At 39.0% G+C, this 16,862-nt stretch overlaps 1 protein-coding gene across 3 annotated transcripts in view; it reads right to left on the minus strand.

Annotated features, from left to right (window-relative positions):
* Nucleotides 1-16,862, minus strand: part of firrm (fignl1 interacting regulator of recombination and mitosis) — a 35,003-nt gene that overhangs the window by 11,588 nt on the left and 6,553 nt on the right. For all 3 annotated transcript variants that reach the window (XM_057841172.1, XM_057841170.1, XM_057841169.1), the window contains exons 9-17: nucleotides 16,308-16,446; nucleotides 15,828-15,917; nucleotides 15,685-15,749; nucleotides 15,459-15,607; nucleotides 15,248-15,377; nucleotides 7,767-7,953; nucleotides 7,348-7,430; nucleotides 4,431-4,482; nucleotides 4,265-4,354 (exon numbers count right to left, since the gene is read on the minus strand). In XM_057841172.1, coding sequence (XP_057697155.1) covers nucleotides 4,265-4,354; nucleotides 4,431-4,482; nucleotides 7,348-7,430; nucleotides 7,767-7,953; nucleotides 15,248-15,377; nucleotides 15,459-15,607; nucleotides 15,685-15,749; nucleotides 15,828-15,917; nucleotides 16,308-16,446 — 985 coding nt within the window. The remainder of the gene's footprint in view (nucleotides 1-4,264; nucleotides 4,355-4,430; nucleotides 4,483-7,347; nucleotides 7,431-7,766; nucleotides 7,954-15,247; nucleotides 15,378-15,458; nucleotides 15,608-15,684; nucleotides 15,750-15,827; nucleotides 15,918-16,307; nucleotides 16,447-16,862) is intronic.

Genomic DNA, 16,862 nt, shown 5'->3' on the forward strand with positions numbered 1-16,862 from the left:
ACAATGGAAAAACAACTCTCAGAAAGACGTTATTTTCCTTAAAGGGTATGACAACACCTGGGGAAATGCTAATATTCCATCATTTATCCATCAACGCATGCCTTTTGAATTCATATCATGCCACTTCGTGTAATTACACACATCGCAACACCAAGAAAATGATAGAAATTAGGTCGATTGTCAAGCTAAAAGGACCCGCCCCGGAGATGCCGGAAATCTAGCATATTGTGTGCGTGACATCACTTTCGGGAAACAGCCGGCTCAGTGCTTAGTACTGAATGGCGGCGATGATGGCGGACAATTTTGTTTCTATTTGCAGCGACGAATCCGACGAAACGAACACTCTTCTAATGGTGACGAGGAGAGTTATGAACCTTTCTTTGGTGTTTTGGGTTATCAATTTGAGCCCAAACGAAAGCCAATGCAGCCTAATGAAAGGATCATTGAGGGGAGCAATCACACTGATGAAACCCCGACAACAGTTCGTGTGGGAAACACCAAATGGTATGTTTTGCATTTCTTTTTGTGAAGCTGATACACCGTGACCGCAAAATAAAGTAATGTGTAGAATAATTATCATTTAATATGCTATCATCGGTTTCGCTCTGCCAACCGACACAAATATGAATGGGATTAGAGCAGGGGTCCCCAACCTTATTTGCACCACGAACCGGTGTGATTTGGGTCTTTTTTTCACGGACCGGTGTCCCACTTTTATATTCAGTTGGACTCTCAATGTTATCCAATGATGCTAAAAAACTATTTCAGGCATGAAAATGGGTCAGGGGTTAAAAAGGTGAGAAGGGTGTGGAGGAAATATATTCCAGTACACTGTATTGTACACCCCAACAAAATATTGAGCTCTGTCGACCCACACTGTGTTTCAGCAGGGCCATGCAGAGACCGGTGGAGGGGTGGGTGCTCGTAGATCAAAAGGGGAACATGAACAAGTATTTAATACACCTTAAAACAACATAACTTCAATTTTAACCAGCTTTAGATAATAATTGGCTGCGACTGTGACATACTTTGATTGGGAGGGGGCAACAGTGAATAGAAATCAAAACTGTCATCAACACTTTCTGGCTGTGACTCAGTCAGTCTACCTCTTTTCTTCCTTCAACCTCTGCATCAAAACTTCCTTCCTCAACTTGTTCATCTGAGAACAAACCACATCAGATGGTCACTGAGCCACCAACAGCACAGTTTTCTTAAAACTATTATTTCATTATTATCCATACTTAACAACTCTAGCACCTAATGATTAATAAAGCAATGACATAAAAATCTTATAGAAAAATAACATTGTAATTGTGTTTATAATTGGATTTAATACCAGACTATCCTTGCAAACTTGTTCTTACCAGGTCTGCTATTCACCCAGCTGATGAGGTATCCACTGCCTTTAGCAGCCTCATCTAACTCCTTTTTTTATCCCTCAATCTCCCTTCCCTACGACGCATGTCTATGTAATGAAATATAAACATTTAAAAAAGCAAACAGACTCCCCGGTGGCTTTTAGTTTTAAAGCTTTCTTAATTTCTTTCTCACTCAATAACGATGGAGTTAGATTTGTGTTTTTATTATTCAATCAAAAAACAAAGTTACTTCTATCAAAAACAAAGTTGCTTCAATCAAAATACAGTATATACTTTTAATCCCAAAAAGTAGCTTCAATTAAAAAAAAATGTTTTTGATTGCAATAATAAATTTGAGACAAGAAAAGCATTTGAAAACTATTTTTCTTGATTGAAACAAATTTTTCCATTTAAGTAATGTTTTGCGTTTGGGCCACATTTTGGCTAGGACATTTGTGTCTTTATTATTCAATCAAATAAGTTGCTTCAAACAAAAAATATATATATAAAAAGAAAAACTTTGCACATGTGCCAATCACCGTTTACCAAAGCCTGAGAGGGTTTGAGTAGACTCACTATGAAGCTTTTAATAAAGCCAAGCATTTTCTAACTACTTTATTCTTGTTTAAAAATAATTCGGTGGGGCAGTAACATGTTTAAAACTTATCATAATTCTTACATTTTGAAGTGCTTGAAAACCATTTATAAATGATACTTTGGTGAAAAAACATGTCTTATATATATATATGTATCTTTTTTCCAATGTAAAATCTGAATAAATGCATTTAACACGCACAAAAAAATGGGGAGGGGACGCTACTTCGCGGTTTTCACTTATTGCGGCGGGTTCTGGTCCCCATTAACCGCGAAAAACGAGGGATCCCTGAATTTCTGAAAAGCTTTAAGAAGCAGGACTCATTCCCACCACTCGTCGGGCCGGTGTTGTGCCGACACCGGCCGTCAGCTCAAGTCCAAGCCGAAAATAACGCGTCTCCGGCGGACGACGGGAGCGATGTGAGGCGCCCCCTCCATCCGAGAGAATGCCGCTTAATTTGACTCAACAGTGTGTTTCTTCGTTTATATTACCGCTAAATACACAAGCTTGACGCCAATTTAACGGGAGGTATTTTTTTTCATGGGAGATTTGGCTAGCTCTGGCAGTGTTCAACGCAAGCTGCAACGAATGGCAGTAATTTTTTTTATATCGCAAAATGTGAAAACGATTGAAACCATTACTCACCAAATTTAATCTGCTGGCAAATACAGGCAAGTGTGTATGCTGCGCTCTGGTCTGCCCCGATGTGGATCAGGCCTGCTTTTTGTTTTCGCAGCTTTGCAATGCAACCGAAGGCTCTCCGAGCACTCCATGTACACGCGTAAGGAGTGCGCGCGTTTGGAATAATGGAACGCAGCTTGGGCCGATGATTGGTTCTCGTCAGCGAAGCATCTAGAAGGATTTGCTGACTGTGTTCTTAAGTGCTCAGTTTACGTACTAAGTTAATCACATGATGATAATAATAATAATTAAATAAAACCTCCGGATCCCCCCCTCTCCTCCCAAAAAGAATTTCTCCTCGGATCTACGCAATTCACGTAGGTCGCCCTTTTTTACTTCAAAACGGCGAATTTCGCCGAAAGGTGAGAGATTTTCATGCCTGACTATTTACATCACAAACATACATGTGCAACACGGAAATGGCGTAAATTAACGCTTAACGACACAGTGAAGTCATTAAGAGAGAGGGCTACGTGCAGTTGTTGTGTGCGCCAAACATGGCAAACATAAGTTAATATTCCTTTCTTTAAAGAAAGTTTGTAGTGTGTACTTAGGAATCGCTGCATTCGCGGTCCTTTTTAACGTTACGCGCATGCCAACTTTGTCAGAACACCGGCAATGTGCGGCAGAAAAATACAGCAAATATAAAATAGCATTTGTTTTTAGCCCCGTCGTGTTAAGTGCAGGGAAAAAATACAACTCACCCGCTGAATCAGTGGGAGGGCTGAGTTTGTTTCGTTGAGACGAGATGGCCCCGAAATGGGAGAGTGAAAGAAGCTAGCATCACAAATACACGATGTTGGAAATTGTAGCTCAGTTTTCAGCTCGCTCCTAGCGATGTCGGGATATTCCGAAATGACTTTAATCCAGAACTTCGGTAGAGTTGTTGTCTCAAATGTACGTTTAAGTCGCCGTGATTTGCGATCTCTACAAGCTGATATTCCTGTTCCACAGACATGCTCGAACCACTCGATTTATTCACATACGGGTCACGAATTCACTCCTTCGCAGTTCGTGGGTCTTTAGTGATTGGGAAGTAGCATAAATTTTGTTTTGAGGTTGTAGGCACATCTTCTGGCTCGTCAGGTTCCCGTTTCCCTGTAAAATTGCAAAATTAGCCCTCTTAGCAGTGACGAACTTTACTCGTTGTCTGCGTAGTCCAGCTCTTTTTCTCGCGTTCGGGAACTCATGGGTACTACATTGCGACAAATGGCTATTTGTAAACCACATAGCATGACAGGTTTTGAACCATTTTAGCGATTTTTTGATAAAAAAACGAACGCAACTCTCTCGTCGATAAACAACGATGGCACCTGCCTCGACCTTTTGTTTCCTTGTTATGACGTCTCCGGCCCATTCGGCTGTTTCTGGAACACTTCGGAAATGTTCGTCATTTTCGATCTATTTTCGATAATTGCTCATTAATGTGATTGATTTTTTTGTTAACTTTATCAATATTTGTTATCTTGGCACATAACGGTTCTATTTATGTCTCACACCCCCTTTGCTTTTTCATACCCTTTAAGTAAAACACATTAAAAGAAATGTACTCAACCGCAGCCTATAACCCAATGTATACTGTAAGCCCCATGACGTAGATTCCCTGGATTCTCACACAACTACTGCTAACCTGATGGCTGGGCGTCATGAGGAAAAGCATACGTCTGAGCAGCAGGCCCAGGTGCCACTTCTGGGAGCATTCAGCCGAACAGGTTTTCACCTGAAGAAGTACTCATGTTTAATTTAGGGTCAGAAGGAGGTTCAAAACTTCCTCAAAAAAAAAAAAAAATACCCACCAAGTGAGCGATGAGAAGGGCATGATGAAGACAAAGTTCTGCTGTTCCATACCTGAAAGAAAAAAAAAAAGACAAGTAAATAAAGTAGGAACACATACAGTGCCCTCCATAATTATTGGCACCCCTGAAAAAGATGTGTTTTTTAGCTTCTAATATTTTTTTAATTCAAATAATATGGGACCTTAATGGAAAAAAAGAGAAAAATCCAACCTTCAATACAAGTGCATTCATTCATTGGGGAAAAAAATCCCACATAAAGAAATAATTATTTGACATCAAATAATGTGTGTCACAATTATTAGCACCCCTGGTGTTAACACTTTGTACAACCCCCTTTTGCCAACAAAACAAGGTCTGGGGACTGAGATGGCCATGGGAGGAGCTTGATTTTGTGTCTGGTGAACCATTTCTGTGTAGATTTGGCCATATTTTTAGGGTCAGTGTCTTGCTGAAAGACCCAGTGACGACCCATCTTCAGCTTTAGGGCAGAGGGCAACAGATTTTGATTTAAAATGTTCTGGTATTTCAAAGCATTCATGATGCCATGCACCCTAACAAGGTTCCCAGGGACTTTGGAAGCGAAACAGCCCCACAGCATCACTGACCCACCCCCATACTTCACAGTGGGTATGAGGTGCTTTTCAGCATGCGCATCTTTCGTGGCACGCCAGACCCACTTAGTGTTTGTTGCCAAAAAGCTCAATCTTGGTCTCATCTGACCAAAGCACACGGTCCCAGTTGAAGCCTGGGACTGTGTGTATTTTTGTGTTTTAATGCATTCGTAATTTAGTTTAAAGGTATATTTAGCCATTTTTGTGGGAATATGTGTTTGAACTATTTAAGAGCATTGTAAAAAAAAAAATAATAAATAAATAAAAAATTGGCATTTTATAGCATTTAAACTAGCGGACCTTTGCTATGTAAGTTAGCCGATTGATCTTTTGTTGTACATTCATCCTCATTTACTTATTTTTTATACTGTTTGAGGCTCATGTCAGGTATTCAAATTTTTTATGTTCCTTATCCGATAACTCGATTATTCGAACTAACTAGTTCATCGATTAATCGACTACTAAAACAATCGATAGCTGCAGGCCTAATTTACTTATTGTTTTATTTACTGTATGGGTTTGATGAATGATGAATGTCTATCTTGAGCACTTTACTGAAGCAGTACAGGCTGCAGTTAGGCTCCAACAAAATAGATTTGTGATCATTAAGCTAAACCAGAATTAATTCATAAGGCGTACTTCTCCATTTTTGGGAAAAATACAGGATCTTAATGTGCATTGTAGTCCAAAAAATATGACTCTCCCTTTGCAATAATAATCTATACTGGTGCACGATAATTATTGGCCCGATAATTATCGGTCTGATAATAGGAATTATGACGTCATCCCAATAAATCCAATAACATTATTATTAATAGGACCGATAATACTCTATGTACTGTGCTGCGCTACACACCAGTATGGGAAATCAGTTGACCCTTTGCGGGGCATTGCTGTCACCTGCCGGTCAGAATAATTCGCTGCATCTATTTTTTGTTTTGCTCACAAGCTCATTCACTTACACAGTGTGGTGTCTAGCGGTAGCATTGACAATAGTGAATACTTTCCGCCTCAGAAATATATGTAAGTATTTTATGTTTACTATAACATATGGATGTGCAATATATGTTTACTTCTGTGAAGGGTCATATGTACAGAACTTCATAAGTTGTGTTATAGAAGCCAGCCAATTCTTAAGGCTAGTAGCTCAAGCTAGTGTGCTATCCTTTACATATAATAGTTGTGTATATAAATGTATTGTGCAGTTTGTTGTATATTGAGTATTGAATATGTCTATTTTTCTGTTGTACTTTCACAATATTAAGACAAGTGTCTTCCCAAAAAAGCAAGAAAAGACCAAGCCTTGTGGTTTATGGAAGTGCATTCATTTTTAGATGGCTGTCGGGCAGTGCAGAAGTGAAATGCACTGTTTTGGGCAGTACATGTACTGTAATATTTTTGGCACGGTGTCGGTGGATTGGGATGTGTGCGTTTGTAAATCAAGCGCTCCCTTTCTGTGACGTCACGCTCAAGTGTGCACCATCTTTATAAGCCACTGAAAAGATGACAATCGCTTCGATGGTGTTTTAAAGATTGATATTGATTATTATAAGGAAAGCGATTAATCCTTTTTGCTCTACCATATTTTTGTTATGTGGAATGAGTGATGAACCTTACTATATAATGTTTGCATTTTACAGTGTTAGTTATAAGTTAGTAAGTTATTGAGAGGCCTTTTGGTTATTGATAGGCTTGCTGTCCTAACCTGTCTCCCAGGTTAAGAAAGTTGTTCCATGGACCAAGACCACAACAGTCTCCTCTCCTGGAGCACCAAATATTTTTATTTGATGACAAAGAACAATACCTGTTGGGTTTATGTTTTAGTTCATTGCTCATTATTCAGGAAACACATTTTCAATTATATTGACTAATTGATTGTGATTGACTCAAATTATATTTATTTGAAAAAACAAATATTGGCACTTTATTTGAAGTCAAGACTATTCTTGTCTTTGTTTTGTTCATAATAATGTTCATGTCATTATGAAAAATCTGGTGAGGTTAAAGGCAAAAATCTACGTTGAATCCACCACTAGTTTTTTTTTTTTTTTTTTTAACCTCCAGGTGTTCAAAAACTTGGGTGAATATACATTCAAAAAAATTATATATTTATTATCAGTCATCGATATCGGTATCGGCTTTGAGGAGCAGGAAGTTATCGGTATCGGTTTCGTGTGCCCCTAATAATCTACTTTCCTATTTCGCATGGCTTCGGTGCATCTTTTCGCATGTTAGGGCATTTCAGAAAGCGCACAAAAACGTGGATTGCAGTGATGTCAGCTGCGAACGTCAACAAACTTTCTCACCGCGCAGTGAAGCACCACACGTCTGTGGCCAACAGAGCAGTCTGGGTGTCGGCCTGCATCGTGGCGGTCACTAAGCACCGCTCCTAACAGAGGGGGGGAAAAAAAAGATTCACAGTGACAAGGAAAGGGGTGGTTCTGGTGTGAAAAATTAGAGAAAATGTTATGATGAATGTTCAGAAATAAAGCGAATAGAGACATAAATGAAAGTGTCGTCTGTACTGAATGAAAGGAAATACAGTACCTCGGAAAACCCTTGCAGGAGCCAAAATGTGGTCTTGCGAATATAAATCACCAGATTACAAACTAAACTCTCAAATTGATACCCACACAGGTCATTCTTCACACATTATTAACTATTAGTTAACATACCACAATTTTAAAATCACTAATATCAATGCAGTTGTTTGTGTAGAACTCACCAAAACGGGAAAATACTGTGGAGGAAGCACAGCGACACTGGCGCAGAGGTGCACACACACGTGATGGTGCAGAGACACTTGACTTTGGGCCCGACCTTTGGTCATCACCCCCGGCAGCATCACTGGCACCTTGCGCTCGACATAGCAACACCGAAAACTACGGAACACTGCCTGGTAGAGAGGAAGCCTGGAGACAAAAGTAGTTCAAACGTTTGATTTACAGCTAGTAAAATCATCAAACTACATTATTCATAATAGAAAATGCTATTTCTGCATTGGAATGTTTTCATGCTGGTCTGGTTTTGGGGCATTTGTAGGTCACTTCCTGTTCATTTTAGTTTACTTTCTGATCTTTTGGGGTAGTGCTGGGTATTTCAGCTTGAAGCTTAATGCGATATGATCCAAACGAAGAACCATTTAAGTCGAACCATGAATTGTTAAACATCTCAGCTGTCTGCGCCAACAAAGCTTGCCAGCAGCTTCACTCAAAACTCTTTCATAAATAAATCGGGATCCTGCCACACAGCATCTCCTTGTATGAAATGCGTTGAATAGTAGAACAATGCACTATGACACCATTTGAAACAACGTCATGTTTTACAGTGGGGCAAATAAGTATTTAGTCAACCACTAATTGTGCAAGTTCTCCCACTTGAAAATATTAGAGAGGCCTGTAATTGTCAACATGGGTAAACCTCAACCATGAGAGACAGAATGTGGAGGAAAAAAAACAGAAAATCACATTGTATGATTTTTAAAGAATTTATTTGCAAATCTTGGTGGAAAATAAGTATTTGGTCAATACCAAAAGTTCACCTCAATACTTTGTTATGTACCCTTTGTTGGCAATAACGGAGGCCAAACGTTTTCTGTAACTCTTCACAAGCTTTTCACACACTGTTGCTGGTATTTTGGCTAATTCCTCCATGTAGCTCTCCTCTAGAGCAGTGATGTTTTGGGGCTGTCGTTGGGCAACACTGACTTTCAACTCCCTCCTCACCCCGTGGCGTCAAAATGATAACAAGGACAGGGAGCAAAAATCTCAGAACCACACGGGGGGACCTAGTGAATGACCTACAGAGAGCTGGGACCACAGTAACAAAGGCTACTATCAGTAACACAATGCGCCACCAGGGACTCAAATCCTGCACTGCCAGACGTGTCCCCCTGCTGAAGAAAGTACACGTCCAGGCCCGTCTGCGGTTCGCTAGAGAGCATTTGGATGATCCAGAAGAGGACAGGGAGAATGTGTTATGGTCAGATGAAACCAAAATAGAACTTTTTGCTAGAAACACAGGTTCTCTTGTTTGGAGGAAAAATAATACTGAATTGCACCATACCCACTGTGAAGCATGGGGGTGGAAACATCATGCTTTGGGGCTGTTTTTCTGCAAAGGGACCAGGACGACTGATCTGTGTAAAGGAAAGAATGAATGGGGCCATGTATCGAGAGATTTTGAGTTAAAATCTCCTTCCATCAGCAAGGGCATTAAAGATGAGACGTGGCTAGGACTTTCAGCGTGACAATGATCCCAAACACACAGCCAGGGCAACAAAGGAGTGGCTTCTTCTGGCGTAATTATTGACTCAGACTAGGCCTGAACGATATATCGTTTAAACATCGCCATCGCGATGTGCGCATGTGCAATAGTCCCATCGCAAGGACGTGCGATAGTTTTTTAATTTCATTTTTTTTAATCCACAAACGTTTGTTTTGAGGAAGGAGAGGGAAAAAAAGCGCACAGCTTCTCTTTCTCTCCAGCAAGTCATCGGCTCCTCCCCCTCCCCCTGCAACAGCGGAGTGGAGGGAGGAGGGGCCGAACAGCAGAGCGGAGGGAGGAGGGCCCGTTCTCAAAGTGAAAGCAAGCAATCAACACGTTGGAGGAGCAAGGAAGACTGTATCCAAAAGGAGTTTTGGAAGTATTTTGGCAAGAACAAGACTATAAGGGACAAAAAACAGCCCTGTCGACAGTGCCTCGCCATGGTTGCCTCAACAAGAAGTAATCTGTCAAACATGTGGGACCATTTAAAACGCAGGTATCTATGCATTCCTGCTACGAGCTCCCCATCAGAGGCTTTTTAGCACAGGTGGGAACATTGTTAAATGCCAACGTTCTTGTCTCAAGCCTGCTATAGTGGATAAACTAATAGTCTTGGCCAAAAACCTATGAGACCCAGTTGAGAATTGCTGAGCAAGGAAGGTGGACGATATGCAGACAAATACATAACACAGCTGAAGGAATGTCTTTTCTTTTTATTCATGTGACAGCTATCAGGAAGGCAGGAAATTTGGGAGTTAAAATGGTTCTGTTATTCATCACAGTTATTTGCAGTTATTCAGTTCAATTATTTACAAGTTCAATTGAGTTTGTTTCTTTTATATTTAAATTTATTGTAAACCGTATTTTTCAAATAACTATATATAGTACAGCTGCACATAAAGTTTTGATACTTAATATTTTTGTTGATATATTTTTACAACTTTGTTGCTGTTTTGCAGTTTTATATTGTTATATTTTGTGTAAACAACTCAGGGGACTAATGCACTTGCACTTTTATTAGTCAGATTTAATATTTAAGTTCAAATATGTTGACAACTTTGTTGTTTAACTGAGGTTTTTATGTATTGTTATAGTTTGTGAACTCTTTTGTCATATTTAATATTTTTGTTCAAATATGTTGACAACTTTGTTGTTTTACTGAGGTTTTTATTTATTGTTATAGTTTGTGAACAACTCTTTTATTTGTCATATTTAATATTTTTGTTCAAATATGTTGACAACTTTGTTGTTATTTTACAGAAGTTTTTATTTATTGTTATATTTTGTCAAAAACTTAGGGGACTAATGCACCTGCTCTTTTATTTATCATTTAATGTATTTGCTGCTGTTGAAGTGTAAAATATTGTATTCAATAAATGATCTATTTTGTGCAGACATAACTTCCTGGATACCTTCATACAGAAATCTTCATCATTCACAAATTAAACGGTATTATATGAATACACTGTGGTCACGGTGTGTTATGTAAAGTATTTCCAAACAGCTATTCAAGTCATTTAGTGAAAATTTCTTTAAAAAAGATAGATCTTTTTTTTTTTTAATATCGCAATATAATATCGCAATATATTGCAAACCTAAAAAAAATCGCAACAATAGTTTTTTCCAATATCGTTCAGGCCTAATGTGGGACCATTTAAAACGCAGGTATCTATGCATTCCTGCTACGAGCTCCCCATCAGAGGCTTTTTAGTACAGGTGGGAACATTGTTACGTGCCAACGTTGTTGTCTCAAGCCTGCTATAGTGGATAAACTAATAGTCTTGGCCAAAAACCTATGAGACCCAGTTGAGAATTGCTGAGCAAGGAAGGTGGACGATATGCAGACAAATACATAACACAGCTGAAGGAATGTCTTTTCTTCTTTTTATTCATGTGACAGCTATCAGGAAGGCAGGAAATTTGGGAGTTAAAATGGTTCTGTTATTCATCACAGTTATTTGCAGTTATTCAGTTCAATTATTTACAAGTTCAATTGAGTTTGTTTCTTTTATATTTAAATTTATTGTAAACCGTATTTTTCAAATAACTATATATAGTACAGCTGCACATAAAGTTTTGATACTTAATATTTTTGTTGAAATATTTTTACAACTCTGTTGCCGTTTTGCAGTTTTATATTGTTATATTTTGTGTAAACAACTCAGGGGACTAATGCACTTGCACTTTTATTAGTCAGATTTAATATTTAAGTTCAAATATGTTGACAACTTTGTTGTTTAACTGAGGTTTTTATGTATTGTTATAGTTTGTGAACTCTTTTGTCATATGTAATATTTAAGTTCAAATATGTTGACAACTTTGTTGTTTAACTGAGGTTTTTATGTATTGTTATAGTTTGTGAACTCTTTTGTCATATGTAATATTTTTGTTCAAATATGTTGACAACTTTGTTGTTTTACTGAGGTTTTTATTTATTGTTATAGTTTGTGAACAACTCTTTTATTTGTCATATTTAATATTTTTGTTCAAATATGTTGACAACTTTGTTGTTATTTTACAGAAGTTTTTATTTATTGTTATATTTTGTCAAAAACTTAGGGGACTAATGCACCTGCTCTTTTATTTATCATTTAATGTATTTGCTGCTGTTGAAGTGTAAAATATTGTATTCAATAAATGATCTATTTTGTGCAGACATGACTTCCTGGATACCTTCATACAGAAATCTTCATCATTCACAAATTAAACGGTATTATATGAATACACTGTGGTCACGGTGTGTTATGTAAAGTATTTCCAAACAGCTATTCAAGTCATTTAGTGAAAATTTCTTTAAAAAAGATAGATCTTTTTTTTTTTAATATCGCAATATAATATCGCAATATATTGCAAACCTAAAAAAAATCGCAACAATAGTTTTTTCCAATATCGTTCAGGCCTAACTCAGACCTAAAATTTGATAGCCATCTAAAGTCCGTCACTAAATCCGCTTATTACCACCTAAAAAATATAACCAGAATTAAGGGGCTTCTGACTCAACAAGACATGGAAAAACTTATGCATGCATTCATTTTCAGTAGATTGGACTACTGCAACGGTATATTTACAGGTCTTGATAAAAAATCAGTCAGGAAGCTGCAGCTAGTACAGAATGCTGCAGCCAGAGTCCTCACAAATACAAGGAAGCTGGACCACATTACACCGGTTTTGAAATCGCTACACTGGCATCCAGTGAGTCAAAGGATAGACTATAAAATACTACTGCTCGTCTACAAAACACTTAATGGCCTTGGACCAAAATACATGCTTGACTTGTTAGATTCCTATGAGACATCTAGACCCCTAAGGTCGTCTGGAACGGGTCTTCTGCATGTTCCAAGAACAAGAACCAAGCAGGGTGAGGCAGCATTTAGTTATTATGCTCCTCACCTCTGGAACAAGTTACCCAAACGTATGAAGTATGCTCAAACTGTTAGCTCCTTTAAATCAGCGCTAAAAACACTTTTGTTTGGCACTGCATATCCATAACTGTCTATATAATTCAACCTACCTGCCTTCTATTCCTCTTGTGCTTATCTCCATTGCTGATTTCAACGATTATTATTAGTAGTAGTTTTTGCTTTATTTTTATTTTTGTTTTATTTTTATTTATTTATTTTTATTCTGTGATTAAATGCGATCATTTGTCTTGGTTTTTACGTTGTGTTGATTTAAATGTGATTTTTATGGTCTTCATGTGATGTAAAGCACTTTGAATTGCCTTGTGTTGAATTGTGCTATATAAATAAATTTGCCTTGCCTTGCCTTGCCTTAAGAAGCATTTCAAGGTCCTGGAGTGACCTAGCCAGTCTCCAGGTCTCAACCCTATAGAAAATCTGTGGAGGGAGTTGAAAGTCCGTGTTGCCCAACGACAGCCCCAAAACATCACTGCTCTAGAGGAGATCTGCATGGAGGAATAGGCCAAAATACCAGCAACAGTGTGTGAAAAGCTTGTGAAGAGTTACAGAAAACGTTTGGCCTCCGTTATTGCCAACAAAGGGTACATCACAAAGTATTGAGATGAACTTTTGGTATTGACCAAATACTTATTTTCCACCATGATTTGCAAATAAATTATTTAAAAATCAAACAATGTGATTTTCTGTTTTTTTTTTTTCCATATTCTGTCTCTCATGGTTGAGGTTTAACCATGTTGACAATTACAGGCCCCTCTAATATTTTTAAGTTGGAGAACTTGCACAATTAGTGGTTGACTAAATACTTATTTGCCCCACTGTATACGAGTGGAGAAATGAATAAATTGTTTTGTTTATGTGTGTGCAGGTTTTCCACTGTAGTTCTTCGGAGCTGGTCTGTGGGTTGAGTTTGACTGTTGTCACCATCCTTTGCCTCTACTTTATCTCAGATTTTTCAAGGCCTGCCACGCAGGATCTTAACTAGAACTGTACCTAAGGTCTTCCGTTTTTTAATTATGTTCCTCACAGTGGAAAGTGACACCTGAAATCTCTAGACCTAGCTTTATGTAACCTTCCCTTAAACGATGATGTTGAATCAGCGGTGGAATAAATGTGAACAAGGCCCAGGTGCGATGAGCATAAACGTGGCCCCTGAGTGGACCGTCCAACAGGGGTGCTTGTGGACAATTATTCACCCACTCCAGAAAGCCGGCCAAGTTCGGGATATTTTAAAACATTATATTACAGCTTGAAGGCAATAGTATCCTTTCCCATATTTACTGTTTGACTGTTTGTATTACTCTAACACACCCAATATAAATCAAATAGCATTTATATCATAGAAAATATTTGATATTATAGACTTGAAATGATTGGAAATTGCAGCGCCAAGACAATAGGCAGATAAGGGCATTACAGATACCTTCTGAACACAGGAGGCTAACGCGCTCATCGTGCAGTTAACTGAGCGAGAATAATGCTGACGAGCAGGTGATGGGAAAGACATCTACAAGTCCACAACTGTACCACCAAATCCCGCAATTAGCTCTTCTGGACAGTCCAGAAGAACTGGCAGGACATCCTGTTTTGCCACAAGGAATGCCTGATAACAAGAAGGCTCCACGGTTGAGAATTTGCACACTCAGCGTCAAGGCTGACAAAATTTCCAACTCAGGTTGCCTTGGAAATAGTGACGCATGGACTCATCGGCCCAACCTGCAATGGAAAATTACCCTAAACAAAACCCATAAAAACCCTTCTCCCGGATCGCAGCCCGCCTCACCAGAGCCTTCAAAAGACTAAATTCTTTAGCTAGCACGGCTTTTTCTCAGGAACCTTTTGTGATATGGTGACTCTGGATCCAGTCCTCCTTGCTTGGGTCTTTTTGCTGTTTTGCCTTGCTGAATGATTGCTGTTGACTTGGAATAAATTGTCAACTTGTGTTTCCAAGCCTTTTTTCATCTTTTAGAGTCAGTACAAGGGGTTAAAACTAGGGTGACCGTGTGGAGTTTGGCCTTTTGGCCGGGTTGTTGGTGTTCCGCCGCCCTGGATCGTTTGAATTGCGCTAGTGCGGTTTGGCTGGCATGATTCCGGTAATCTGGCTAAAAGATCAAATTCCTTCACGCTCCGCACATCATCTTACCTTTTTGTTTGACCATTCCTTCGCCCAACCACGCCCACTTTACACCTGCAAACTCGGCCCCTAAGAGGCCGCACCCCCTAAATTCCGGCCCTGTGTTGAACATTCTTTGTTTTCAGGTCATTTGAAAGCTCCCATGATGCCACTTAAAAATCAGTTTAAAACAAGTGGTGAGATTATGATGACTGTAGTTGCATCTACGGTGGATTAAATATAGAGAGACCTACGAAAGATGGCGGCTGTAGTGACACATCAATTCCAACAGGCAGCTTAATTCAATGACACATTTAGTATCCATTTGCTATGCTTGCATCACACCAAAGTTTTGACTTTGTTCACTTTACCCCATAAGAAGGAGAAAGTTGATGGATTAAGTAACTTTACCTGGGTGTTTCCTCTGAAAACTGACTGCCAGAGTGCCAAAGAGACACCACATCCTCAGACTGGGAGGCCAACTGATCCAGCACTTTTGTCAGCAAAAGACACTGAGGAAGCTCGTGCTGTGGACTTAAGTCTGTGTATGACAACACATGCCTTTATAATGATAGCAGAGCTGAGTTTTGAATGAAACTGTGTCGAAAGAGACCAAACTCACGCAATTCGTCCTGCAGAACGACATCAGCAAAAGCTCTGAGAGGTAGCAGCTGAAAAAGCAGCGCATCCAGTGGAACGACGGCCACCGCGTTCAGTTCCTCGGAAAGAGACGGCGGTAACTCTGGCGCGCACAAGCTTGGAGGGAATTTACTGAAAGATAATAACACATTTGTACATTGCTCAAACTTGCCAAGAAAACCACATGACATAAATCAGATGACATTTACCTGTTAATCTGGAGGTACGTTTCATAAAAGATCTTGCAAGACTTCGTTAAGAAAGGTTTGAATTCCTGTTAAAGACAAAAGAGCAAGTGTTTTACTGTATTTTAAAGAGTTGATCAATACAGGTCAGGATGTTTTTTTCTGACCTTTACGTAATGAACAAGAGTGTTGGCAAAAAATCTGCACATCTTTGCCGTTTTCTGGAACAGCTTGTGTTCTGCGCTCTCTGTTGCGTCCTAGTAAAATGTCAAAAAGTCAAAAGTCAAAAAGAAAGCTAATGATCTAATGATTTGAGAACACTGACTTGAAAATACCTTAACCTAGGAGTGTCAAACGCATATTGGTTCACGGGTCAATTTCAAGGAAATTAGATCTCATGTGTGCCGGACCAGTTTATTTTTGGCCAAATAATTTAAATCACTGGCTTCCGTTAGACATATAATCCACTTTGACTGGGAAAGGGCAAATGAGCGTTCTCAGTCAAATGGATTGGACGGTATTTGTCTTTGGAAATCCCATATTGGTCGACGTTTACAAAATACGCCAACCGAGGGATTCAACACGGAAAGTGACAGTGATTATTCTACAAGCGGAATACAGTTATCCTGATTGCTAGGCATGCAAACCTGGAGAGCGGAGTGCTTTATCTGCGCTGCCATATCCACAGCATTGTGAAAGGAAGCCAGCAGGTTGTCACACAGGCTGGAAGTGATGTCACCATGATGGAGATGGTCCTCCACCAGTGACTGGTATTTCAGACTCTGTCTGTGCATGAAAATGAAGCTTTAAAATAAGGCTCGTCTGTTTGGACCGAATAAAGTGATTAGTGATGCACGGTAATACATTTTTCACCCGATATGGATAACCGATAATTTCCTGCCCCTTCCACCCGATAACCGATCATGAATAGCCGATAATTCTATTCAAATATGTATGTAACATGTATTTAACGTTACAGACATAATATGTTACACTCACCCAGAGTCTTTAGTTTAGGCTTAAGGTAGGGTTATCAAATTTATCCCAATAACGGCAGTAATTAATTTTTTAAAAAATGTATCACGTTAAAATATTTAACGCAATTAATGCACGCGCTGCACGACCCACTCACACATTGTCGCGCTCAATCTGTAATGGCGCCGTTTTACCTATATAGAGAGATAAAAGGCAGCGTAAAATGA

Source organism: Corythoichthys intestinalis, chromosome 7, assembly GCF_030265065.1.
Source record: "Corythoichthys intestinalis isolate RoL2023-P3 chromosome 7, ASM3026506v1, whole genome shotgun sequence".
Lineage (NCBI taxonomy): Eukaryota > Metazoa > Chordata > Actinopteri > Syngnathiformes > Syngnathidae > Corythoichthys > Corythoichthys intestinalis.